Source organism: Penicillium soppii (genome assembly GCF_028829465.1).
Source record: "Penicillium soppii strain IBT 18220 chromosome Unknown utg000004l, whole genome shotgun sequence".
Classification (NCBI taxonomy): Eukaryota; Fungi; Ascomycota; class Eurotiomycetes; order Eurotiales; family Aspergillaceae; genus Penicillium; species Penicillium soppii.
This window is the reverse complement of record NW_026643234.1, coordinates 1966016-1991441: the sequence shown is the minus strand read 5'-3', so window position 1 is coordinate 1991441 and position 25426 is coordinate 1966016. Positions and strand designations below refer to the sequence as shown.

Below are 25426 nucleotides of genomic sequence, written 5' to 3'. Positions count from 1 at the left end.
CACAACCAAATCTTCTTCTTAGCCTCAGGCCTCTCCGCTGCTGGCAGCTGGGTTCCGTCTATTTACCTGTGTTTACCTCGTTTTATTCTATTCTTGCCATCTTTCTATCTTTTCTGCTTTCTGTCTTTCTGCCTGTCATCATGGCTGGCATCTTTCGCACTATCTATGACTGGCTCTTAAGGATGTTCTGGTAAGTGGGCCGTGATAGATGCAGTTCGTGGTTCTCGGGAGACCACGGCCCGTCCCCGCAGATGAAGCTCTGCTAATGCTATATGCAGGGCCACTGAGATGGATGTCACTATGATCGGCCTTCAGAATGCCGGCAAGTCATCTTTGCTTCGTGTGCTAGCGGTAAGTTTCCATCTCTATATCCAATATAGGAACATTTGTTGACGTTGAATAGGGTGGAGAGTTCACTATCGAGTAAGTTGTAGAGGACTTCATCTCCTAACATATCGACACTGTTCTGACCATGCGCAGCTCCATTCCGACAATCGGGTTCAACACCAAACGAGTGCAGAAAGGCCATGTGACTTTGAAATGGTTTGTTTTGTTCCTCTTTCCCAGACGAGCACAATGTCGCTAACATATCCAAGCTGGGACTTGGGTGGCCAGCCTCGGTTTCGGCCGATGTGGGAACGGTATTGTCGAGGTGTCAACGCGATCGTGTAAGACATTTCTGGTTTTGACGTCTTCATCCGGCATGCTGATATGGTAGATAGATACATCGTGGATGCAGCAGACCGTGATGCACTCCCAGTGGCGGCAGAAGAACTTCATGATCTGATGAAGAAGCCCACGCTGGCCACCATCCCCCTTCTGGTCTTGGGTAACAAGTCTGATCTTCCGGGCAAACTGTCTGTTGATGAAATCATCGACGCCATGAATCTGAAGTCCGTCACCCAACGCGAGGTGAGCTGCTATGGTATAAGCGCCAAAGAAGAAACCAACCTTGACGCCGTTCTCCGCTGGCTCATTGCTCGAGCCAGTCGGTGAAGAGCCTATCACCTATTGTCAACTTTGACCGACCCACGATATCCCTCGTTTTGATGCCTTTGGTCTCGCATTTTGATTTGTTCATATCCTGTAGACTCTAGCGTTTTTGGCTCGCAGCCTCGGATGTAACGACGTTGACGATGTAGTCTTTCATTTTCTTGTTCATGGATCTCGAGGTTCATACTGACGATGTATGTTAATGATCATGTGCGCTTCATTTGATATTCAATATTTCTCCCTTGGTCTTTTTGCCCTTGGTACTTTGGTTTTGAATTGTTCAACTTGGATTTAATACTGCAGTGTTCTGGCAATGATAATGGGGAGTTGAGATTTCGCTCAAAAGTCCACCTGAGCAGGGTTGGCCAACATAAATAAGTGAAACACGGACCACCTCGGGGCTGCACTGGTGTGTTGGCTGCCAACGCATCAGCGCAGACTAAGTAAGAATCCCCCACCAATAATTGCGCTCATTAATACCCCGTCCAGTGCATGGGTATACGCTGAAAGCCGGAAAAGGAAATCCGGCCGTATATATGGCAAAGCTTATCAACGTTATCAATTTCCATGGATTGTCTTTGCATATGTATATGAAGATCTTAGGTCTACGTCACCCGGCGCTTCCATATCTTGTATAAAATTCTCAAAGGCATCGAGAAATCAAGTGGCATTAGTCGTACACAAAATATCTAAGATCAGTTTTGTAGGTCCTTCCTTGCAGACAGGCCAGATCTGGAGTTGTTCAAAAGACCCCTTCAAGCGCCCAAGGTAGCGCAATAACGCCCTTAAAACATCAAATAAATCCAAATAACACAATCGAGATGCAACAACAAATGAATCATTTGCAGCGCTTTTCCACAATGTTCGGCCCGTGCTCTTCATACTCCTTCTTGGAGATCCACATTTGGTGGAAAGTTCCCAAACTGGCCAGGATACTTCCTCCAATCCAGGAGCCGAAACGCCGCTCCGAGGTGTTGCCAGGGGCGGTGACACGCACCCTCGGACCGGGGAACATCTGCATCAACTCGTGGTTCAAGCGTTCGGTGAAACCGTAGAGCAAGCTGGATCCACCCGTCACGACAACGTTGGCCAACAGGTGGGGGCGGAGGTCGACATCAATACCAGCCAAAGAGGCCTTGACAAGCTCTGGGATGGTCTGAGCGGGTGTTGGAGGAGGGAAAGACGAGTCAGGGTCTGGGATAGCGGCCTTGGCATCGAACAGAGATTCGACAACACGGTAGCGGTCGACACCAAACACCTGGTTGTATCCATCGGGGAACTCGAAGGGGCGACCGGGGTAGGTGCGGGCCATATCCTCGTTGGAGACGCCGTTGGAACCGGGGGCAGAGAGCCTGGTCGGTCCGGGCCAAACCTGCACGACACATTCCTTGAACTCGGCCAGTGTACGCTCCTCGAGGAGGGCACGGTATGACGCATCGGGCGCCTTGTCAGCGGGGAAGGTCTTATATTTCGCTTGGGGCGGCTGGCCGGCTTCAACGGCGGTCTTTGAACTGATAAGGTAGTGCGGAGTGATTGTGATCGGTTGCGGGGAGTTAGCTTTGAACAATGCGCTGATTTGCGACGAAATGTAATCACCGCCTAGCGGGGAGTGTTGCACGCCTCGCTTCAAGATCATGCCATCGTGGATTGGGGTGACAGAAATGTTTGAGGCTCCAATGTCGATAACAAGGGAGGAGGCCTTGCCGGAAGCAAAACTATAGTTGAATGGGGTTAGCGAAACCATTGACAAACGTAATGGGCTTGGTACATACGAAGCAAGAACGCCAGTGCGCGCGAGGTAAAATGCCGGGGTATCCCATTTCTCCATTGCAATTTCGATGGTCTTCTCGCGTGCCTTTGCTGGGTTCCATCCGGGCTCTGTCATCAACAATGGGCTGTCCGACAGAGGCTTCTCATCTGACTCCACCTCCATTTCGGTGGGGAGTTCGTCGTTCGCAACATCGTTCAATCCGTTCTGGAAAGGGTTGCCCGCTTTCGTGCCAGTGAGCCGGGACATAAATGAGTGCTCCCATACCCTCTCTGCCATATCCCAATCCTCGACGATTCCATCCTTGTTAAGTGGGTTGTGGACGGACAGGCCCGGTCGCGGGGTAACAAACACATCATCGCCAAAGACTAGCTTCTCTTGGCCATCGGCGTTGTATTTTCCATAGTAGGTCGGGATCAGCGACTTGGGAGCATCTTCACCGGCAAAACCCGCGCGTGTGGTTGAATAACCCGGGTCCAGGACAATGGCGGACACCTCATCTATGGAAGTGAAATAATCAGCATTTCGCACAATTACAAGAGGCCAAGCGAGGCTTCAGGTCGCAGCATTGAGCCATTTAGAGTGGTATTCCTGGGTGACATACCTCCACCGTACTCGGCAGCTTGTGGTGGATTGGAAGGGTTCATCGCGAAAATTGCGCCGTAATGTTTAAAGAGGTGGGGCAAGTAGGGGTATCATGCGACGCGATCAAAAGATATTGAGATGAATCAGAACGGGACCATACGGTTCCGACAGACAATCAAAGAGGCTGGTTGGAGACAAGAAGAAGGGCGGGTCTTTTTGGTGCAGTAGAGCTTTGGCCTTTCAAAATGATGACTAATACTATATGGGCTGGCTGTTCAACCTTCGAAGGTTGGATACTGAGATAGGTACATATGTACAGATATGTAATTTCCGATATTCTTATAGTTGGAACTTATTGTTTCTAGGCTTAAGATGGGTGAGGAGGAAATCAATGAAATCTCTTCTCTATAGTTTCTCTATAGTTGACGAGAAAACAAGCTGCGGGGCCATAACATATCTACGGACATCAAGCAGCACCGGGATGTATATATATCTCAGCGTTTTTTTGTTTCACACGTAAGCCAGCTGCATTTATTTAATTTCTTACTGCTAACAGCGTTTTCGAGTGAGATTAGAACAGGAATTTGATCTCGGTTTTGACTGTATGATTGATCGAATCCAGTAGATTTGCAGTGGCATATTTTATAATATCATTAAGGTATCTTATGCAATGTCAAATGAGAACCAAAGAAAAAAAAAAACAATGCCGTAAAATCATTCGAAGAAATACAACAACACTAAGGCAAAGCAAACCCAAGTGCTTATTTCTTTCCTGTTTGTGTTTCCCGCATTGCAGCTCTCGCACTGCGGCTGCCCCCCAGCTTGGGACCTTTGGGCCCTTCATCCTTGGCCACTGGCTTTGTGGTCCGAAGCCGACGACGAGATTGCATCGCATCCATGAAGTCTCGTCGAAATTGCTCAGCCACCCGGTCATCAGCAGCCTGTGCGTCGTCCATGTGTGCTTCATCTTCATACTCGTCATAGACATCCACTGAACAAACCAGTGTTAGCAAGTGCCCTGCAAAGTTTAATTCTCAACACCACTCACGTTTGCTCTCTCGTAGTACCTCCTCTACAAGACGGTCTCTCTCAACATCTGCGTTCGTTCTTTGGTTATGATTGCGCCTTGACTTGCCGGCTGGGGCAGAGCGACCACCCTCCGAGAAGGTGTTCTCCTCTGATGGAGGCAAATTGTCATCGCCAGCCAACCTGCGAGTCGCGGCTTCCGTACGCGCAATGTTTCGCAAAGTTGCCTCCTGGCCGAGATCGATTTCATGGAGTTTTCCTAGAGAAGCAGGTTCACGTTGTTGCTGCCCGTGGAACGAAAGCCCCGCGGCGACCTCCTCTTGGGTTGCTTGTTTTGAACTTGGATTCGTCGTTTTTTGATTGGAATGGAAGCGCTTAGCCATTTCGGAATCTATGTATGCCATCCTTATCTTGTTAGTCCATACCGAAAAAGCCTGGCAACCAGTTTTGGGAAAAGATTCGTACATGTGGCGGTCAACGTCATCTGATTGACCAGTATAACCTGTGAAACGCTCATTCATAGCGCGTATCTTATCTTCCTCCGATTCTCCAGCTGGTGGTGCTAGCACTAGTTGCTGGCCATGATCGTTTCCCAGTCTCGATTTAGTAGAGAACCCAATTCCACCTTTTCGAATCGCACGCGGACGGCGGATTTGATTGCTTCCTGGTGTTGTTTGTGCAGGGCCAACATTGTCATTCTGGTTATTGGCGATCAGGGCTGGATTGGTATCTGCAGTGTCTTCGGCCTCATGATCAAGACGTCGTCGCGCAAACTTGCGCTTCTTTGCTGGGCGGAAAAGAGATTCGGTCGGAACAGCATCGACTTCCGGATCCATCGTGATCTGCGACAATGAAGTCTAGGCAAGGTGAGGTTGATTGTCAAGGTGAGGTCATTTCACAAGCACATATAAAACTTACTACGATTCGTCCATACATAGACCGCTTTCTTATTCTGCCTAGACTATTCAATCTAGGCGGTCGAATGTCGAACCATATTGTGGAGCCCGCGCTCCACTTGGCTTCTGTACTTGCATAGTCTTTAGGAATGGCTTTCATACATGACAAGAACCTGGCTGATCATCTCTATTGACAATATAAAACTATTTTGATGGTTCTATTGTCTTAAAATGGTGGTATCCGCAGCCTGCATTCTAGACATGAGGGTCTCGGTAGCTATAAGACTCGTTGAATACCACACTGGGAGAATGTTGTTGCAGCTGCAGAAATTCAGGGGCTACCCAATTCGCGGACATATAGGCTAAAAAAGCAGTCATTACAATTGGCATTCCCACATTCCAACTGTCGTGTGCGGATCACGTTGCGAAAGACGCTGATGAACTGAAGCCCTTTCCATTCCAATTCGTTTGATATCTGGTCGCAAGGAGATCTATACGTGTCTGCTTTTAAAGTTAGAGTATCTCTAACCCCCGGCTGGGAATCTTAAACAAGTACTAGGTGCAGCTTTGATTGATCTGTTGTTCATATAGTATCATTATTCGAGTCAATCGCGACATACAGCTTGGAAGTAGTATCAGTGCCAAACCATTATCTAGCCACGACTTTGGGTTCTATTCGAACAAAACGAGCTTTCAAAAGTAGAATACCCTTGGTAACAACAGCAGTGTTCGCGGATTATAACAACTTAGAAGGGGACAATTTGACGCCGCCAAGGATCTGATTAACAGTGAGCAATGATCTCAAGGACAGGAGAAATCATTGCTTCTGAATCCAGCATGTCTTGATCCGCCTCAGGTTCTGTACAGCTGAGATGAAATGTTTATTTGACTCAGCCATCGTACATCGAAATCACTCTACAAGGTCCAAATCTCACATTAGACACGAGAAGGGACGACATCGGAGCCACCATCTTTTGTTTTCCGTGGTTCTGGTTGGACCATCATCTAGAGCTGAAAAAAAAACAAACCTTTCGGCAATACTAACGTGCCCGGTTCCTTCCGCAAAACCAGACCCTTCCCTAGAGGGAGAGGAATGAGGAAAAGGCAAATGATACACTTCGAGACACAGGGTTCACCCATTGTAACTCAGGTATCGGCCAGTAATCAAAGTCAAAACGATTTGCAACATTGATAGGCATGCAAGCACCGAGAAGGACCAATGTACCACGAGGCTTGTTTTAGACTTTACCATGCCCAATATCCACTACCAAACACAAGAGGCGGGCAATGTCCGAAGCTTTATAATATGCACCGTGTACCTAGGTAGACCATAATGGCCGCACTAACCACAGAAAGAAACAACCTATGAGCCAGTCCACTCAGCTTTGAATGATAAAATCTTGAGCCAATTAGAAGAAAACATCAAACCACTTTCATTATCCGAAGGATCAAGCTCGAGGGTTGGCATTGAATGCCAAGAGACCTGGTAAACCTGGCGTCGTCGTCTAGTTCATTTGGAATCAGTGACAGAAAGTTGGGAAAGTGGTATATCCCAAGCCCCTGAAACCAGGAACACGAAATCCGAATATAGGCTTTGGTATTTTGCAGGTGACATAGTACACAGCAGGGTAACTGCCGAAGATCAAACCCCGTGGGGGAACATACGGAACATATCGGGATCTGCTCCCTGGCTCAGTGCGCGAGCCATATAATGCGGAGAATACCTGGGAATCTGCATATGTTCCATATAAACTATATCAGCTCGGTCTTAACGACCATACATAGGGCTGGTCGAACTCTCTATAAACTTGGCACTCAGAAACTCATATATATCAACCAAGTCCCGTAGCCAATCGGAGCAGATAATAGTCACAGGCACCAAGCATGCCGCTTTGACAAGACTGGACCAACCTCTCCACAAAAGCTTTTGAGATCCTAGCAAACGCCAAGTCTGGCAAATTGACCGGCATCTTACCTTACCTCGCTATCGCCGTTCGGACACCAAAATCCGTGTTGTGAGGTCATTTCGGAGGTTGATTGTGCGGAATTAGCCCTAGACATGACAAAAAGGTTGGCATTAGCAAAGTGAAATTAAAACTGGAGCCGAAATCGTGGGCTCATCTGAACACAAGACCGTGGGGGCCAGAATTGCCTTATGGGCGATAGTTAGACTTGCATAAGGAAAATTATGTTGACATAAGGAATTTGCTCAAAGCTGCCGGATCAGTCGGTTGCAGTACAAAATTCGAGAAAGTTTGTAAAAAATCATAGTTCCAAGCATATTCGAATTCGTGCTCTTACTCTCTAGCGTACACCATGTTTTTGGGATAGTAGATGATACACTAGTTTAAGTGCAGAGAATTTTCATACAAACTAGTATATACGACAAGCAGAAAGTCAAAGGAAAAAACCCCCCCATCAATGTGTGCAGTTCAATATTCAAGTGTTTCTAACTAGAGAAAGTATTTAGGAACTGTATATCGTATACCCCTTTGATTGTCAGGCACCAAAAGGTCCGGTAGAACTCCAAAGAGTACCTGCTGACAGCATTATTCACCAAATCTTTATTGGCCATAATATTATTATCTGCTAGCCCCCGCAAATGTTGAAATCTCTGCATCTCGGGTGAGCCGAATAGGTGAAAATTGTCCACCGGGGGAAGAGGGGCACCTCAAGACAAGATCAAGCCATCATCTCAACAAATCGGGGTTCCCTCGGAGTTAAAAGTCAAAATACGGCAAGCCTCCACCATCGACAAGATGAAGTCGGTGGCTGCTCATTAACGACGAGACGGCAAAGACTGTTCCTTTTCTTTTTCGTGATATTTTGATTAGCCAATCTCATTCTATTTACGGCTCCGGGGCCCCGCGGCCCTTTACCAAGAGATCTGGTTGTGAGACGTATTGTCGCCCCCAATATGGGAGATTGCGGAAGATGACCGAGATGGTGGGGTGCATGGGACACAATGGAAGCAATCTCACGACTCACGGTCCACTTTCCTGCCCCCCGGACAGACCCCGGATTGGGTTCTATAACGTGGTCGGCCTTGGCGGACACTTGGCGGTCGACAAGCCTTATGAGCCTCTATATGTACGGCCCGAAAGGGCAATGAGTGGCCGAGCACACCACACGCGTCCTGCAATCTAGTTTGAATTTTTTGTCTTGACACCGGCATTGTCGGAGAATTACGAACACCCTCTCCTTTTTTCAAATCTTCCCATAATCCGCTCAAACGATTTGTATCGGCTGAAAATTGATACTTTCTTGGTGTCAATCATGGAGTGTCGGAGCGCATGCGCCCTGAGCGCCGAATCCTCCGATACTTCCTGGCCGGCATTTCTTCCAATCAGATCAGATCAGTGCGGTCCTAACCCGTGGATCCAAGCTGATTCGGGAGTGGCGAAAGCGCGGGATCTCTTGCTTATTTACCCGGCAAGGTAAACCCTACCGCGTGGAGTCGGCGGTGTGGCCGAGTCACAATCAATGTTTCAAAAATTGACCATGAGGGTGGATGATTGTTACCCACTGTGGAATTGACCTACCCACAGAAGTAAATTGCCATTATGTGATGCGGGGTCTCCACGACACCAATAAGAGGACCAATGGTATAAACCAAGAGGGAGCCCTGCCTTCTCTTCTTGCTTTCCTCACGCCTCCCGGAGTGACTTTTCTTCAACTGTCCTCTTCACTCCGTCACAATGTTTCGAGGAAAAGCCTTGCGCGTAGCGCAGGCATTGCTCATCGTTGCACCGGCCTTCATTGTTTTTGGTTACAATCAGTCAGGCTTGGGCCCTCTGGCTACTCTAGAAAGCTGGGTGAAGGTCTTCCCTGAAATCGATACTATCGACACAGAAGGCGCTCAACGCGCTCACAACTCCACAGGAAAGGGTACCGTCATTGGATCCTTCCAACTTGGTGCTCTAGTTGGAGCGTTATCATGCACATACTTCGGTGAATGGCTTGGTCGCCGGAAGACAATCTTCTTGGGTGCTATTCTGACCATCATTGGATCGGTACTGCAGACCGCGGCCTATGGCTTGCCTCAATTCGTCGTTGGCCGTGTTATCCTTGGATTGGGTGTTGGGCAGTTCAGTGTTGCTGTTCCTGTGTGGCAGTCAGAGTCTACGTCAGCCAAACACCGCGGACAGCATGTCGTCGTGGACGGTATCTGTATCTGTTTGGGTTATGCACTATGTAATTGGATCGATTTCGGATTGAGCAAGGTTGGTGGCTCATTGCAGTGGCGTATCCCACTGGCCATCTCCCTCTTCTTCTCTGTCGTTGTCTTAATTTCGGTCTTCTTCCTCCCCGAGTCCCCTCGTTGGCTCGTCCGAGTTGGACGCATTGAAGATGCCACCAAAAGTCTAGCTGCCTTCAAGGGCGTGTCCGACGACGACGAGTCGGTCCGCGTCGAGATCGCTGGTATCGAGACCTCCCTCGAGGCTTCGGTTGCTAACACCTCGCTCATGGATATTTTCAGCATCAACAAACCCGACGACGAGCGCCTCCTATACCGTTTTTGTCTTTGTGTTGCTCTGCAATTCTTCCAGCAGATGTGTGGTGGAAACCTGATCTCGACATACGTCTCAACAATCTTCGAAGAGAACCTCCACATGGACAGCGACCTGGCACGCATTTTGTCTTCGTGCGCCATGACCTGGAAGTTCCTCTGCAGTTTCATTGCCTTCTTCGCCATCGACCGCCTCGGCCGCCGCAAGATCTTCATGATCAGTGGAACCGGTATGGCTGTCTGCATGATGGTTCTCGCCATCACCAACAGCTTCGGCGAGAATCACACAGCTTCCATTATCTCAGCCGTGTTCATCTTCCTGTTCAACTCCTTCTACCCCGTCGGATTCCTGGGTGGTAACTTCCTCTACTGTACCGAAGTCGCTCCCATGCGTCTTCGTGTCGCCATGTCCGCCGTCTCGACAGCAAACCACTGGCTGTGGAACTTTGTCGTTGTCATGATCACTCCTGTCGCGCTCGACACCATCGGTTATAAATACTATATTGTGTACACCGTTATCTCGGCCTGTATTCCCATTTCGGTTTACTTCTTCTACCCAGAGACAATGAATCGAAATCTCGAGGCCCTGAACCACGTATTCCGCGATGCGCCGACTACTTGGGATATTGTGTCCATGGCTCGCAACCTGCCCCAGGGCGAGGCTGCCGAGGTGGATGTCTGGATGCGGACCGAGGAGAAGGGGGCTGTTGATCAGAAGGAGAACGCCTAGATTATAGGCATAATTTGCTTGAGATGCTGACTATTGTATATATCCCTTATGATGACCATGGAACAGGATTCCTCCAATCACGATAGATGAGACCATTAGTATGAGCCCATCAAAAATTTCAGGTATTTTTTCAATACATTCTCTTTTTCTAAGTAACTCCATAGATTTGTCCAGGTACCTAGGTGCCTTCTAAAGTTCTTGTATGAGCCCAGGGAGCCCAGTTACCCGTTGTTCTCTGCTTCAATCGGGTGTCGCAAAGCGAAATGTAGTTCACCGGAATTGGGGTAAATTTTCAGCATGGTGGCATAAACAACAGCGTCAAAAGTGCATAGAAGGATACAAGGCCCTATCGTATGTTTGCTCAGGTGCTATGTGTGGTGATATAATCGTGTTGTATCTATGAGTCTCTCAATATTTTATACTTCGATACTTTGAGCCCAGAAACGAACGAAATGAAACAAGGACCTAGAGAAAACGACCGCTCTTCAAAGCACCCGGAAAGTCGTCTTTCAACGTCTCCCAAATTGGCTTACCTCCCATCTGAAGATCCTGGAATGCCGGGTAAGTAAGGTTCAGCAAAGGCTCCGAGAGCATATTTGTGACGAATTTCAACGGCTCGGCTAGAGTCGAATACAACTTAGACGACTTGTAAGTTTCAGGTAATCTAGAACTATGAGAATCCTCGTCCATACTTTCTAGCCCACGGCAATACATGTTAAGCCATTGCTTTAGAAATAAGAGATCCAGAACGTGGTTAGAACGTGAAGCGTGCGCGCACACGAGAGCAGCATAAAAACTCAGCTTGACCGTGATCGACAGGTTGTCACCCGGCGTCACCATTTCTCGGCCCCTTGGAAACGAGATAGAACCTTTCACGTCCATCCTACGGAAGTAGAACTGCGGCCGATAGTGGTTGGGGAAGGGTATGGCGCGACCGCCCTCCTCCATGTCCAGCACGTACACTTCCGCTGTGAACTCTGCCCACATCATGGCCGTACCCGGCATGGCCAGCACATAACCGCTCCCTACGTCCTCACGCCTGAGGCCACGTAGCAGGATACCCACGTTTTCCCCTGCCTGGCCAACGTCCAGCGGCTTCTTGAACATCTCAACGCCCGCACAAACCGTCCCGACCGTGACGCCGATGCCCAGGACCGCGACTTTGTCGCCGAAGCGGATCATGCCGCGCTCTACACGACCTGTGGCCACCATGCTACGACTAGGACAAAAGGAAGACGTCACACTAGAGGCAGGTGCGGAGCAGCTTTCTCTATTTTTATTTACTTTATGTGGGGGAAGGTTGTTTTGAAGGTGGGGTAGGAGAGTTCCAGACGATCATTCCAGATCGACAATAAGCTACTCGCTCAAGACTCTACATTCCATAGAATATTACAGTATTATTACCTTGACCCATCTGTTGGTGTAAGTACGTTACTCTTGAGGTTCTGTCGAAATTGTAGAGCGGTGAACTATCAGCCCTCCCTTGATCATACAGATCGATATCTCTGCTTTTGCTAAGCTTACCGATATAAAAGCAGACAGTTCCCGCATACTCTTCTCTTGCTACCTCTGTCATTATCGGCAAGAAGTCATCTTTTCTCTTGATCATCTCCGATTTGAGTGAAGATATTGAAAGTATGCGTAACTATCTCTCAGAAGGACAAGCGAATAACGAATAGACCAAAAAGTGAAGGAAAAACTATATATCTATAAATCCTAAGCACCCTATATTACAGCATCTTGCTAAAAAAATTGAGATAGAATTCTAATAACCGAAGCCCCGAAGAGGAGAATGAAAAGTATGAGAAACACATGGAACACTGGAAGAATATTAGTCAAGTAGCGGTACAATCTCAAACCGAATCTGCACATCATACACATCGGCCCAAGTGACAATCCGTCTAATCATCATTGAGCCCCTAGGAAATGAAGATATGACAAGAGAGGCCGCCGCCTTGCCCAACTGTGTTCCGAGGATTTCATGGTATGAATCGGTACCGCGCTCAAACTTCTTGCATGGGTTATCTCTCGCATTCTCCCATAGCATATTATGTCGGGGGTAGAGTGTATACTTTATATAGGGCCCCGTCTCTTCATTCACGACATTACAGAACGCGATATGTCTGAGGGTGGAGATTGGAAAGTCAATCTCGTATAGGGCCGTAGCGACTTCATTCCAAAAAGGTCCATTCTCCCGGCTGATATTATTGCCAAGAATAATACCAAGACCATTTATGTGGCTGTAGAAGTTGTACTCTAGTACCGAGGTGTCCCACTGCGAGGCAGTCACAGACCGGTAATTTGAGGACTGAAGGTCCATGGAATCAGGGTCTGCATTGTCCAATATCGTGGGACGTTCTGTATATTGCCACTCATCGCGATCCCATGGTTGTGGTACTTCGAACAATTGGGCTGCGGTTAATTTTGCAGGTTGAATTCTACACCCTAGTGCGCTGGCATCCTCAATCCACTCCTGGTAACGCACACCTAACTCTCTGTACCGAGCTATTTGTTCATCACTAGGTGCTCTATTTTCCTCCAATTCAGAACTCGTGGAACTTTCCCCACTAATTCGTGATCTCTTGCTCGCCCGTTCACTGGGCTCATTAGTTTCCCAGGAGTAGTTGCTGTTCTCTTCGTGTACTTTGGCCCTCCTGCGCTTTGCGCTGCTGGACGCAATTGAATGCTGATTTTGGCTTGCATCTTGTGTGGAAACCTTCTCCACTCCTTCATTAGCATTTTCAGACTGGCTTTGGCTGGAATTATTAGCTCTATAATCAACTTGATTATTGGAATCATATTCACCTGTGGGAGGAGCCATTTTTGTAATAGAGTTTCTTGTTGATTCGAGTGAAGCAATTTCATAGTCGGACAAAGATCGATCACCGGCACTAGCATCGCTTACTCTGGTCGTATAGCCTGTGTGGGACTCATTCCCCGAGGGGGGAAGTGGAGGATAATCATTATAGGGTTGAGTCTCGTATGGGATGTTGGATACACTGTGAGACATGGCTTGTTGTCGAAGCCGGCGATGGGCTTCGATTTGTGGATTAAGTTCAATTGGCCTGTCAGCAAGGGGACCCTGAGATTCGCCGGTATCATCATGCTCGTGTTCATCTTTACAACTGCATAATAGTCCGAGGCACTTGGCCTTGCTACACATCTTTTTAAACATTTTCGTGAATATCTATCGATGGGCTTCAATAAAAGAATAAGAAAAAAGATGATTTGAGATAACAATTTTCTTGCTCGCTGTGTGATAAATTTAAATGGAGACGAGTCAGTCCACAGCGCATTTATTATATAGTAATTTCGGTGTCACGATTACTCTTTGTTCGAGAGATCTCCCTTTGTTCACGAGGTCTGGAACTCGAAATAACACGTAAACCAAAGGGGAACAAGGAACTAGGAACCAAGGACATATGAATCTAACAAAGACATTTGAAAAATGCCCAAAGAGAGTATATTAAAACAAAGAAGGGCAAGGATAACAAGGGCGAGGAAACTATTCATCATGACATTCTTTCTTGGAACTAAGATAGGGCGTAGAATTCAACAGAATACTCGAGGATCGCGCAAGGGCGATACACAGGAGGACAAAAAACTCGCCAAAGGCCCTTGAAATTTAGACCTTTGTTAAAATTCAAATGCAATCAATGAAGTAAATTTTAGTGTAGATTTTTCATAATGTACCTCGTCCATGAAACTTGATAAGTTCAAGGGGTGGCCTATACTGATATGGAACCTGATAGTTCCATGTCAAGGCCTAGTATGAAGGTGCGCAGCGGCCAGGGGTGGGAAATGAATTATTCCTAGGATTGCTGCCAGAATGTGTGCCTGAAATTGACCACCTTTGTCACCGCTCCATCACTACTTATGGTTTCCTGTTACCAATTCTCTTTTTCACCTCCTTTTATATCCCTTCATAATCCTTTTTACTATGGTCTCCATTCTAGTAATTCAAGCGTTTCAATTTTCTGCCAGACTTAAGTCAGGCATTTGCAGGCAGCGATTCCAGAAATAATTCATTTCTGATCTCTGGCCGCTATGCATTTTCGCAAGGCCTAGTATATTAGCAATGTCCTTCCTCAATCTATTTGGCAAAATAAGTCACTTGTGCATCCCATATGATTCTGCCTCAAAAGGTTTGTACACGAGGCTAATAAAATGGAGAATTCAGATTGGGAATCTCCTTTAAGGGGTGTATAAAGATGTCTCAAGATGGAAGGCGACAATTTGTTTGTGGCTTTCCTTTGGCATGCTGGGATAACACAACTACAAATACTCTTGCGGGAGGCATTGGTTATTAAAATTTGAGCGCGTCCAAAATAAATTGAACTCTTTTTACTTACTCCTTTGTCTTTCAATATGCGTTGGTTGTGGTCACTGTTGTTATTAGGCGTCTCAGCCAACGCCCACAAATTAATAGACTGTCCGCTCCTTGGGCCTGCATTCCCCGCGCCTACAGCTTTATCAAAAGATCCTCTTTTTCTGAGAGTATCAGAGCAGTTGACTCTGCGACTCAATGAGGCAATTGAGAATGGAACTCTACCCTCCATCTCATTCGCAGTACAAGTTTTCAGCGCCCAAGAAGATGAGTCGGCATTCGGCTTCTACCACACAGATGACCCAATTACAGTTGGAACTGTGGGTGTCAATGAGATAAATGAAGATACTGTCTTCCGAATCGGTAGCATATCAAAGCTGTGGACTATGTTCCTCTACATGACTATTGGTGGAACACGATACTTCCAAGAGCCTGTCTCGAAATATGTTCCCGAGCTGCGCACAAGTTACAATCTGACACAAGCAACAAACACACTTGGTCATGTGCAGTGGAGTGATGTGACTATTGGTGAATTGGCGAGCCACCAGGCTGGCATCTTGAGAGATTGTACGGTGATGATGATATTATCGTCCGATTGTGCTAAATTACTGTTGTACTGACCTGGAAATACAGATGGACCTACAGATTTGGGGTTCCAGTGGACCACTCTACAAAACCAGGGCTTCCCCGCACTATCAAAGCTCGAGCAATTGACTTGTGGTAATGATTACCCGTGTGCCAGAAAAGGTTGGTAGACTGCACTTATCCGTATTTTTTTTTCCGTTCTTCGGCTGATGGATTTGATATCTTCAGAGTTCTTTGATGGGGTGTTTAAAGCGCGTAAGTATGCTGTGCTTTCTAATTGGATATATCTGAACGTCTGTACACAGATCCCATGCTTTCGACTTCCTATACCCCCACATATTCTAACGCAGGTTACCAAATACTTGGATACGCGTTGGAGTCAGTTCTAAACTCTAAGTATGCGGACATATTAGCGGATCGACTCATCAAGCCACTCAACTTAACCCGGTCTTCCCTTCACGCTCCTGATTCCCGTCTGGCTGTGATACCTCACAATGAGACTTCAAGCATGTTCAACTATTTACTAGGTGACGAAGATCCGTAAGTTGCGACAGGATGGCCTGGATCAAGATAGCTTGCTTACACATTTCTAGTGCCGGAGCAATATTCTCATCCCCAAAAGATATGGCTTCCTTCGGCCGTGCGATTCTTTCAAATGCCCTTGTTGACCCTGTCATCACAAGGAGATGGCTAAAGCCAGCAACACATACCTCCTCTTTGCGTTTCTCCGTCGGGGCGCCGTGGGAGATATATAGTTTCTCGACACCTCGTCGAATTGACCTATACACGAAGGCCGGGGATATTGGCATGTATTCTAGCTTCCTAGGTCTATCTCCGGACCACGATGCAGGCTTTACAGTTTTGGTTGCCGGCGAAAATTCGCACCAGATGACGTCTACAATCTCAGAGCTGGTTGCAGATATTTTACTACCGTCACTTGACAATGTCGCGAAAAACCAAGCACTTGAACGATTTGTGGGCACTTATGCGCTGACAGGCGATACCTTTAATTCTTCGATCACCATTACTGCAGATGATGGCCCTGGCTTGAGAGTGGAGGAATGGATCAGCAACTCGGTCGATATGTACGAGACTTTGATGACACTGCAACATGTGACAGATCGCTCCGCGATAAGCATTCGACTACAACCCAACGGTCTCCAAACTTCAGATCGAGTTGGATTTTCAGGCGTTATATATGCGCTGCCTATTCCGCCAAATACCGGACCTATTCTTGGGTCGTGCATTTCGTGGATCGCACTTGAGTCGCTCATATATGCAAACATTGGTCTGTCGGAGTTTGAGTTCGGATTGGACGACCGTGGAGATGCTATGAGTATATCCCCGCGGGCGTTACGCGTGACCCTCCCCAGACTTTGATCAGCTATCCTTTGACAAAGGCTCGTCATTCGAGCCTGAGCCAACCTTGGCTTATAATATTATTCTATCTCATTCATTCAGTGTATCTAGGTAAACTAGTCGCCGAGCGTAGATTTAGCAAATTATTATTCGGCTGCGGCAAGAAAGAGCCGCTCTTAGCCCTAGCTGTTCGGTTCGGGTTAGCCAAAACAGTAGGGATCGGGGACCGGGTTATCTTTTGCCCCAAGGGTCTATTTTATGAAAGAATAACCTACAATACAATGATATTTGCAACCGAGGTCCCGACGGGCTGGCTGGTGCTATGTGGGGCCATAGTGGAGCAAAGGAAGCCAGAAGGGCCTGAAATGACGTTGTAGGTGAAATTTTTTTTAACGCTGTGAGTTAACTCTAGACCCTGCATACGATTCGCCATGTTAGGGAGCCCGCTGCCTTCGGGCGACTGGAGTCCATATGTTTCATTCGCGATGGTTTAGCGATATTACTTCCTAAACGAGGAGTTCTAGCGAACCATGGTGCTGGAGAAGTTCTCTTCGGACTTGTACGTCTGTATAGGTAGTGATAGTTAGTCAAAAACATACCGGTACTACCATCGCGACAACGCATGTACATTATTGTACAATGAACGTGTGATATTGGTGAAATATGGTCTACATTATGGTCATGAAATGTAGCACTCGGGCTTCGGCCGGCCGTACGTAGCAATAGTTGACTATACCGGAGAGAACGCGTGAGTTGAACAGAGGATGTCAAACCAAGGAAAGGTCTTTGACCGGTTTATTTTAAGTTGGCTTGGCTTTCTGGGCGCATGTGGCGCTGGAATTGGCATCTTCGAGACGGTTTTCTTTTACCTTGCGTGTCGAACATTTGAAGAATGGATTTGCACAACGTATATCATGGGGAAATCTGGAGGGATTTGAAATGCCGGGGTATGGGGTATACAGCGTGCTTTGTTCCTCGATGCCTTAGTTGTAAGGATTTTCTGATGTAATTTTGGACTCGGTTACGTAGATAGATATCGGCATTTTGTTAATTCAATTTGAACGACATAATGAAACATTGGGACGATAAGGCGGCATTATCGGATGGGTGATGTCATCCGCATAAGCACCCGAGGACCTACTCAGGTACAAAATAGTACAATGTACAGAGTACATATGTACATATAAAAATGGTCCACTAATGAACGAACGCAATTTACACTCTTTGTGCGGAGATCTCCCGTCACTTTGGTGGACATAACCTAATTGGCCGAGGAGAAACCGAAAAATCCTTTAGCTCTTTATTGTAACTTTTGTTATATGTAGCCTCCTACCGGTATGCAGGGATGACTTCATTCTTTGTTTTCGTGTCTGGAGTACTCGAACTTCTGAACATAACTAGTAGAAGAACTACCCCATTATAATTTATATGACCAAAGAGAAAGAGAGACGAAAGAGGAAAGTATGCCATCTCTATATTGTATTTAGCTAGCCGATCAAGCACCGAAAACCTGATAAAAAACTCAGATCTATCTGCGCCCTGAGCGGGAGCAGGAAGGAACCGATAATCCGAGATGCCAGTGCGGCCGACTGACGTCAGATGCGTTTGGTGGAGACACGCCAAGGTAGGGTTAGCAGATCATATGAAAATTTCTGACATTCCTTCGATAGTATACATTTCAGTCTGATTGATTGTGATCATAATACTTGTTTTAAGGAAAAAAATCAAAGTAATTAAAGCAGAGCAACATCTGATTTTCCATTGCACCTGACATTTAATTCTTTTGTAATAAAACAGCTGAGTTGTATTCAACTCTCGAATTTATGCATAGCTACGCCAGTCTCCACTCCCCTATGCAGCCATGAGATCCACTATAAATCCGGTTTGAAAATGCAAAAAAAAAGAGAAAGAAAGCCGAAACCAAAATTTGAGTTGTATGTATGTTCCTCGAGAGATATAACAATTGGGGAAGGTCCACATATTTTTTTTTTCCTTCCTCAAGCCCTTGTCTGCTCCCCCGCATGCCATGTCTCCCCCAGAGCAACATGAAGCTCAAGCTGTCCACAGCGAGAGCAAGCCGTCATCTTTAAATGACGGCACAGACAGCAGCGATCCTAACGAGCCTGTCAACATTGGCGATGCGATTAGTGAAAAGAAAAGCGAGCGCTCAGACGGAAAGCGCGAGCTAAAGGAAGGAGATTGTTATGAAATCTTGGGCTACTCGTGGCCACGATGGAAGAAATGGACCTATCTCGCCGCGGTCGCGTTCGTTCAAGTCTCTATGAACTTCAATACCTCTGTGTATCCCGCTGCTGTTAAACCTTTGGCTGAGCACTTCCACATCAGCGAGCAACATGCTCGGACAGGTCAGATGGCTTACCTGGTGACATACTCCATTGGTTGTGAATTGTGGGCTCCTTGGTCTGAGGAGTTTGGCCGCTGGCCAATTCTCCAGCTCTCTATGTTCTTGATCAACATCTGGCAACTCCCTGCTGCCCTTGCTCCTAATTGGGGCTCGCTTGTTGTTGCTCGTGCATTGGTATGTCTATATCTCCGCTTGCGCGAAACATAAAACTAACATAGCATAGGGTGGTTTATCTACTGCTGGTGGAAGTGTCACTCTCGGTTTGATTGCCGATATCTACGAACCCGAGACGCAGCAGTTCCCTCTTGCATTCATCGTTCTGTCCTCTTGTATCGGTACTAGTATTGGTGGAGTTATTGGTGGACCAATCGCACGTTGTAAGTGACTTATCCTGCGGCAATTCACACGACTTCTTGCTAATGGGTTAATAATCTAGTCCTTTCGTGGGAATGGTTCTTCTGGATTCAACTCATCTTCGGTGGTGTTACCCAGATCATCATTTTCTTCATGCCTGAAAGTCGTTCGACCATCATCATGGACAAGGAAGCCAAGCGCCGCCGCAAGACTGGAGAAGACCCAAACATCTACGGACCCAATGAGTTGAAGACCCCCCGTATCTCTCTCAAAGAAGCCGGCAAGATTTGGGCGCGACCATTCTACATGCTTCTGCGTGAGCCCATCGTGTTATGTTTGTCTCTTCTGTCCGGTTTCTCCGATGCTTTGATCTTCACCTTCTTGGAGAGCTTCGCCATCGTGTACGAGCAAGGATGGGGCTTCGGAACCCTTGGCCAGGCTTGGGCAATTATTCCCATCAATGCCGCCTATTTCATCGCTTACTTCAGCTACTTCCCGTGGTTTTTCAGAGACCAAAAGCTTCGCCTCAGACACGGCGACGCAGCTATTCCACCAGAGCGTCGCCTCAAGTGGCTGTTGTTCCTTGCGCCCCTCGAACCAATCGGTCTGTTCGGCTTTGCTTGGACATCGTTCGGTAATTCGCGCAACGTTCACTGGATTGGATCAATGATTTTCTCCGGTTGTGTCGGTATTGCCAACTACGCGATCTACCTCTCCTCGGTTGACTACATGGTCGCATCGTATGGTGTTTACTCCGCTTCTGCGACTGGTGGTAACGCATTCGCTCGTGATCTTCTTGCCGGTATTTCGGCCATGTATGCCACCCCCATGTACACGAATATTGGCAACAAGTGGCATGTTGAGTATGCAAGCACTATTTTGGCTTGTCTCTCCTGCCTTGTTGTAACTCCTATCTACGTCTTCTACTGGAAGGGACCTCAGCTCCGTGCGAAAAGCAAATTCGCTGCTACCCTGGCTGCCGACAGAGAGCAAAACAATGGCCGTCGTGTCAGCAAGATCAGCATCGAGCCCTGATCTGATATTATGCAGATGCACTCGGAGCTTACGTGAATTTATGTATATCTGTCTCCATATCTGTATATATGACTCGCGATGAGTTGATGGAGAATTATCTGATAGAATTGTTTTGGCTATCATGACAACGAATCTTAATTATGTTCAAAATATTATTCTTGTTCCCTGGTGGATTTAGATACGTGTACATACGATAAGACAAGGTCGTTTGTCTCTGAGAAGTATTCTTGACATGTATTTCAGGCACGTAACGGTTAAGAGGTCGATACAGGATCCCCCGCGTTTCACTTATACCTAGGTAATACCAACATTATGTACAGGAGTTTGTTTTACCTAGGAACATCGCTACGGCGTCATCGATATACGTGGAAGGGATCCATTGCCTCCTTTGGCATCCCGATGCAATATCATGAATTTGGCTAGGAAGAGGCATGTTGATTTGGGAATTGAAGGTATTAGATTGTTTCCCGAGCAGTCAAGTCTCATAAGCAAAGAACACAGGTCATCTAGAAGGTCCAGTTGGAAGTCTCAGGTCTGTGGCGCTATTCATGCCAGTCGATTTTTTTGGGTGGCTTGCTCAGGCCCCACAAGTAGAACTTTCTCTCACGCCAGGGTAATCGCTTGGTCTCAGTAGGCTGACGGAAGCCTACCACAAAATTATAGCCATAAACTAGCCAATCTCTCTTAAGAGTATTCTGCAGCTGCGAAGGAGTTCTTACGGGTTATCAGAGACCGAATCCCAGAGCAAATTCGACGGACCAGCGAACAGAAGGCGAGGGCCAACAGCTTCGAGCTCACTAAAGGGGGCAGATGTTAGCATACATAGAAGATAGGTGAATTAGGGATGGAGGCAGTGGCCCACCGAATTGGCTTGCTCTCAAAGGCTTCCCGAATTATGTGATGTTGTTCATCATCCATATTCCAGAAGACCTTTCGGCCAACATTGTCCCCTATTTGAACACCGGGCACTTGGTCCCGCACAAACAATATCAGAAAGCGACCGAGAACAAGAGCGGAGCTCTCCTGCTCTTCTTCCTAATATCCTAGGAGGCGTGGGGTAACCTTAGACTGCTTGTCGGTGAAGTTCTTGTGTGCCAGGCCTGTCTTTGGAACCATGCTATGACGCCTGAGCAGGAAGACCACATCCTGTCAATTCCATGTTCAAAAATGGCAGCCCATGGACCACAAGAACTTCTGAGGTTGCCCATCATTGTATCTTGAGGCGGAAAAATACTGTCTTCGTCTATCAGGAAACTAGATACCAAACACTACGAGAATGGACATCCCCGATGGTGATGAATCGCTCACTATACATTGTACGGGCGTTGCGCAGCAGAGGGCTGTATTGGGACTCCCATCGAAGTTAAGAAAATAAGCACTGTGATCAAAGGATTCGTACAAACCGCAAGGAGCGTTTGATCTGCAGCCCAAAGTGGAGCGAGCTATGATCGAAGTAGTAACGATGTGCATAGCCTAATTTCCACGCACGCTTCTTGTGCTCCCATCAATAATATCTCCTTTTTCACTCCAATCTTCTCTACTACACACCACCGACAGAATGATCACGAGCACTATTGAGATTGCCGCGCCGCCCGCTAAAGTGCGAGAAATAGTACGTACTGAAACTGCTGGAGATCACAGCGGAGCGGGCACACTAACGCAATTCCGGCCGCAGTTGCTCAACTTTTCGGCATACCCTGAATGGCACACGGAATGGCTGAAGGAGATTAAGCCGACGGATGGTAAGAGGCCACAAGATCTTGCATCGGGAGACAAGATCGATGTGAACATCGAGAACTTCAAGTTCGTCGCAGAAGTAAAGGTGAGACACCCCTGCCTGCACGAAGGAAACAAATGCTTATCAGCAAACAAAGGAAAACAACGAGAGCTTGTTCTCTTGGCAAGGCCCGCCCGTGTTTACCATTGCTGGTCTGCATAAATTTCATATCGAGCCGGCTAATGATGGCGCATCTACTATTTTTACGCAGACTGAGGATCTCAAGGGTCTCCTTGCGTTCATTATGAGTCCTTCGCTGCTTGGAAAGAAGATGCGTGCTCATTTCGATATTTTCCACCAGGACCTTAAGGCCCGGGCTGAACAGGCTTAATTTTGGGGCCAAAATTGTTGGGGCACGCACTGTTGGTTATTTATGCACGCACTTTGGTTTTGTTGTTCGAGTCAGAGCGGTGCATAATGATACATCTTGAATATTTCCCTTTGAGGCCATTAGATATGGTGATAAATCTTTGAAATATACCCTTGAAATTGACATGAAGATATAGACGCTTCCAAGGAGCCTTGCAATATACACAGATTACGAGCTAGGCTGGACACTCCCGGAGCCACCTAGGTAGCATTGGAGGGGCCTCGAGCGCTGCTCGAGGTCGAAACTAGCTCTTCCCAGTAGAATCAATCTATACGAAAGGCATGTGTATCGTGAAGAACGTGTGAAGATGAGCCGGATATACTCAACGTGTTCCACAGTGATCATGGTGGGGTTGGATCGAACGTCTGCTCCAGATCAGACCCACCATAGGTTTTTTTTGTGGACTGATGGACTAGCTCACATCTCAAGCCAGTTTCTAAAACCCCGTTAAAAGGTTGTGTGGTTTGGATATAGGCATTCACCATACCCAGCCACATGTGACTGATATGGAAGAAGTTCTGACCAATCAGATCGTGAGCACCTCGACCCATCACCAGTAGAAACATGGTGAATTCTTCATTCCTCTGGCATAGAGAAATTAGAGGGAAGTTTCCTCGGTCGATGTTGTCAGGCGTCATTAACAGTCGAGAGTGCAGCCCATTTGGAATGCTGTCAAAATTGATATCCCATAGTGGCCGATCGTTTTCGCAAACCAATACCGGTCTTCATGTATGAACTGATAGGCGAGAGTGGGGTATGAGCATTCATATAAATGTTGTTCCGGTGATGTTTGGTGAGGTACAGAGCGTGAGGTATGACGATTCTGTTTGATTCGCAACATCGAATACGGCATCCCAGTGAGGCCGAAACACATCTTCGCCTTGAGATGTCGCTAACCATAGGACAGTTTTGATGTGAAGTAGAGCGTCTTGGAAATTTTCCAGTTGTAGTGAAGCTGCGATGACGCGTGCTCTTTGCATAAACATCTGATGATGGGCTGCTCCCGTTGAAGCAGCCATTCCAATCGTTACAAGCCAAACATCAAGGGAATCCAGGACACGAGTATCCGTTGCAAGATACTTGAGGTGCTCAATAAGTCGAATGACGATCGTGTTTAGTATAACTGCATGCGAGTAATATGTGGGTCCCTGAACAATGAACATATAAAGTATGATTGCGCAGCGGATGCATTCTGTCATGGGCGACATTTGGGGCGTGATTGCGTCGGAAGCGGGGAGTAGAAGTCTGTGCACCACAAAGCATGTAAGGTCATGGATCTGGGTTGTCGAGAAAGGTATCTGTTGTGCCCGCTGGAAAACGTTGCGGAGACGGATGAAAACATTCAAGACTGCATGATCGATTTCAATATTGCTGAGATCAAAGTTGTCTTCCCATATGGCGGTCGATTCTAACTGCCACTCTGGAATCGGCGGTATACCATCTCCAATACCAAAATCATCCTGGGTCTCGAACTGAGGGTGGCCCATGATGAGCATTGATACCCTTTGTTTTGAACTTTGTGAGTATCATAGAGTCAACTGAAACATCGCGTCACTTACCAGCTAACCATTCTAGCAGTAAGTGGACTGGTCTGCCGTACTGAATTGATGCCACCTCTCATGTCGACTAGCTTCTTGACTCCGTCAACATGCATTTGGCTAACCTTGATATTACCCTTGCCGAACTAAAATGTTTGGATTGTTAGCTTGAAGCTGAAATCATAAAAAGAGGAAGGCAAAGCCAAGATGGAACTCACTTCAATAGTTGCTAGCGTGATGACGGAGTTCATGGTTCCATCCTGAACTGCCAGCGACACATCTTCAACTTTTCGTCGGAGCAAAGCTACCGAATCAGCCATGAGAATTTCGGATGATTGAAAGCCCTTTTGGGCAAGGAGCTCCTCATCAAGGCATGCTGTCTGTAGAGATACGTGAAACAATGCCGGATCGCCTAACGCAAGTGGCCACCATGATATGAGAAAAGGATTTGAAGTCACACTTAGGTCAAGCGGATAATATTGGAAAGCGATCTTGTGAAGAACTGAACCTGCGAGTTAGGTTTGTTTGGCTATGTCAACCCCGAATATACGTACAGCCATGGATGAGACGTTGGACGTGCTCTCTAGGGAATCTCGTCGGCGGGTAGGAATCGAAAGGATCAACAGATGCAAATCTGTAGCTATTCAAGGCATCATATCCGCCAAAAGGCCCTAAGGATCCGCCCTTCGGTTGACCGGAAGTTACCGGCGCTGCCGCAGGCTCGTTTGCATAGGCACAGTCGACCTTTCGCCGGATGCAACGAGAGCAACGTGGAGTTCCAAGGTCACAACTGGATTTGGATTTGGCACAGGCAGCACACGAACGGCGAAGAGTTTGGCGCATTGCGGGGAGCTTGAGCATCAAAAGACAGATGGTGTCAGCCTCAGGACAAACTATTGCTTACGTACTCCACACCACCTGCTTCGATATTATATGCGATACAGATGATTGGAACACTGTTAACACAGACTGTCAAAAGAAATTGGAGTGGAGCGTGAACTTCCAGAAATGAGCTCATCAGAAATCATTCTCTACGAAAATACGTGGACTTCAGATGATGCCCCGAGCCCTAGACAAAAGGGGGCTAGTCCCCGTTGTTTGCGATTCGGTCTTGGCATCGGAGTCTAGTCCTAATTAGGAAAGATGTATAAGTACAGCCATATATCATGCCATTGCTTGTTAGCATAATGATTAAAACAAGGGGGAAA

At 47.1% G+C, this 25426-nt stretch overlaps 11 protein-coding genes across 11 annotated transcripts; 5 read left to right on the top strand and 6 right to left on the bottom strand.

The window, feature by feature from the left end:
- Positions 1-140: 140 nt before the first annotated feature.
- N7529_004169 (ADP-ribosylation factor-like protein 8B) lies at positions 141-996 on the top strand (the record flags this gene model as incomplete). The annotated part of the gene is made up of 5 exons (XM_057239696.1): positions 141-190; positions 279-351; positions 481-543; positions 597-666; positions 719-996. 5 exons carry the CDS (start codon positions 141-143, stop codon positions 994-996), a joined length of 534 nt encoding a protein of 177 aa, XP_057098991.1.
- Positions 997-1831: 835 nt separating this feature from the next.
- N7529_004168 (actin family protein) lies at positions 1832-3408 on the bottom strand (the record flags this gene model as incomplete). Its single annotated transcript, XM_057239695.1, has 3 exons — positions 1832-2708; positions 2766-3261; positions 3366-3408. The coding sequence occupies 3 exons, from the start codon at positions 3406-3408 to the stop codon at positions 1832-1834; spliced, it is 1416 nt and encodes a 471-aa protein (XP_057098990.1).
- Positions 3409-4107: 699 nt separating this feature from the next.
- Positions 4108-5208, bottom strand: N7529_004167 (telomere length and silencing 1 family protein; the record flags this gene model as incomplete). The annotated part of the gene is made up of 2 exons (XM_057239694.1): positions 4108-4337; positions 4395-5208. 2 exons carry the CDS (start codon positions 5206-5208, stop codon positions 4108-4110), a joined length of 1044 nt encoding a protein of 347 aa, XP_057098989.1.
- A 3758-nt stretch (positions 5209-8966) lies between these two features.
- Positions 8967-10508, top strand: N7529_004166 (sugar porter family MFS transporter; the record flags this gene model as incomplete). Its single annotated transcript, XM_057239693.1, has 1 exon — positions 8967-10508. One exon carries the CDS (start codon positions 8967-8969, stop codon positions 10506-10508), a length of 1542 nt encoding a protein of 513 aa, XP_057098988.1.
- A 465-nt stretch (positions 10509-10973) lies between these two features.
- N7529_004165 (elongation factor Tu) lies at positions 10974-11720 on the bottom strand (the record flags this gene model as incomplete). Its single annotated transcript, XM_057239692.1, has 1 exon — positions 10974-11720. One exon carries the CDS (start codon positions 11718-11720, stop codon positions 10974-10976), a length of 747 nt encoding a protein of 248 aa, XP_057098987.1.
- A 619-nt stretch (positions 11721-12339) lies between these two features.
- N7529_004164 (uncharacterized protein) lies at positions 12340-13329 on the bottom strand (the record flags this gene model as incomplete). The annotated part of the gene is made up of 1 exon (XM_057239691.1): positions 12340-13329. One exon carries the CDS (start codon positions 13327-13329, stop codon positions 12340-12342), a length of 990 nt encoding a protein of 329 aa, XP_057098986.1.
- A 1547-nt stretch (positions 13330-14876) lies between these two features.
- On the top strand, positions 14877-16800 carry N7529_004163 (serine hydrolase domain-containing protein; the record flags this gene model as incomplete). The annotated part of the gene is made up of 5 exons (XM_057239690.1): positions 14877-15402; positions 15469-15582; positions 15649-15675; positions 15726-15960; positions 16014-16800. 5 exons carry the CDS (start codon positions 14877-14879, stop codon positions 16798-16800), a joined length of 1689 nt encoding a protein of 562 aa, XP_057098985.1.
- Positions 16801-18805: 2005 nt separating this feature from the next.
- On the top strand, positions 18806-20533 carry N7529_004162 (uncharacterized protein; the record flags this gene model as incomplete). Its single annotated transcript, XM_057239689.1, has 3 exons — positions 18806-19318; positions 19368-19521; positions 19581-20533. 3 exons carry the CDS (start codon positions 18806-18808, stop codon positions 20531-20533), a joined length of 1620 nt encoding a protein of 539 aa, XP_057098984.1.
- A 542-nt stretch (positions 20534-21075) lies between these two features.
- Positions 21076-21649, bottom strand: N7529_004161 (uncharacterized protein; the record flags this gene model as incomplete). The annotated part of the gene is made up of 4 exons (XM_057239688.1): positions 21076-21203; positions 21253-21319; positions 21356-21568; positions 21596-21649. The coding sequence occupies 4 exons, from the start codon at positions 21647-21649 to the stop codon at positions 21076-21078; spliced, it is 462 nt and encodes a 153-aa protein (XP_057098983.1).
- Positions 21650-22091: 442 nt separating this feature from the next.
- N7529_004160 (SRPBCC domain-containing protein) lies at positions 22092-22641 on the top strand (the record flags this gene model as incomplete). The annotated part of the gene is made up of 2 exons (XM_057239687.1): positions 22092-22355; positions 22399-22641. 2 exons carry the CDS (start codon positions 22092-22094, stop codon positions 22639-22641), a joined length of 507 nt encoding a protein of 168 aa, XP_057098982.1.
- Positions 22642-23444: 803 nt separating this feature from the next.
- N7529_004159 (Zn(II)2Cys6 transcription factor) lies at positions 23445-25061 on the bottom strand (the record flags this gene model as incomplete). Its single annotated transcript, XM_057239686.1, has 4 exons — positions 23445-24195; positions 24240-24364; positions 24437-24720; positions 24773-25061. 4 exons carry the CDS (start codon positions 25059-25061, stop codon positions 23445-23447), a joined length of 1449 nt encoding a protein of 482 aa, XP_057098981.1.
- Positions 25062-25426: the final 365 nt, after the last annotated feature.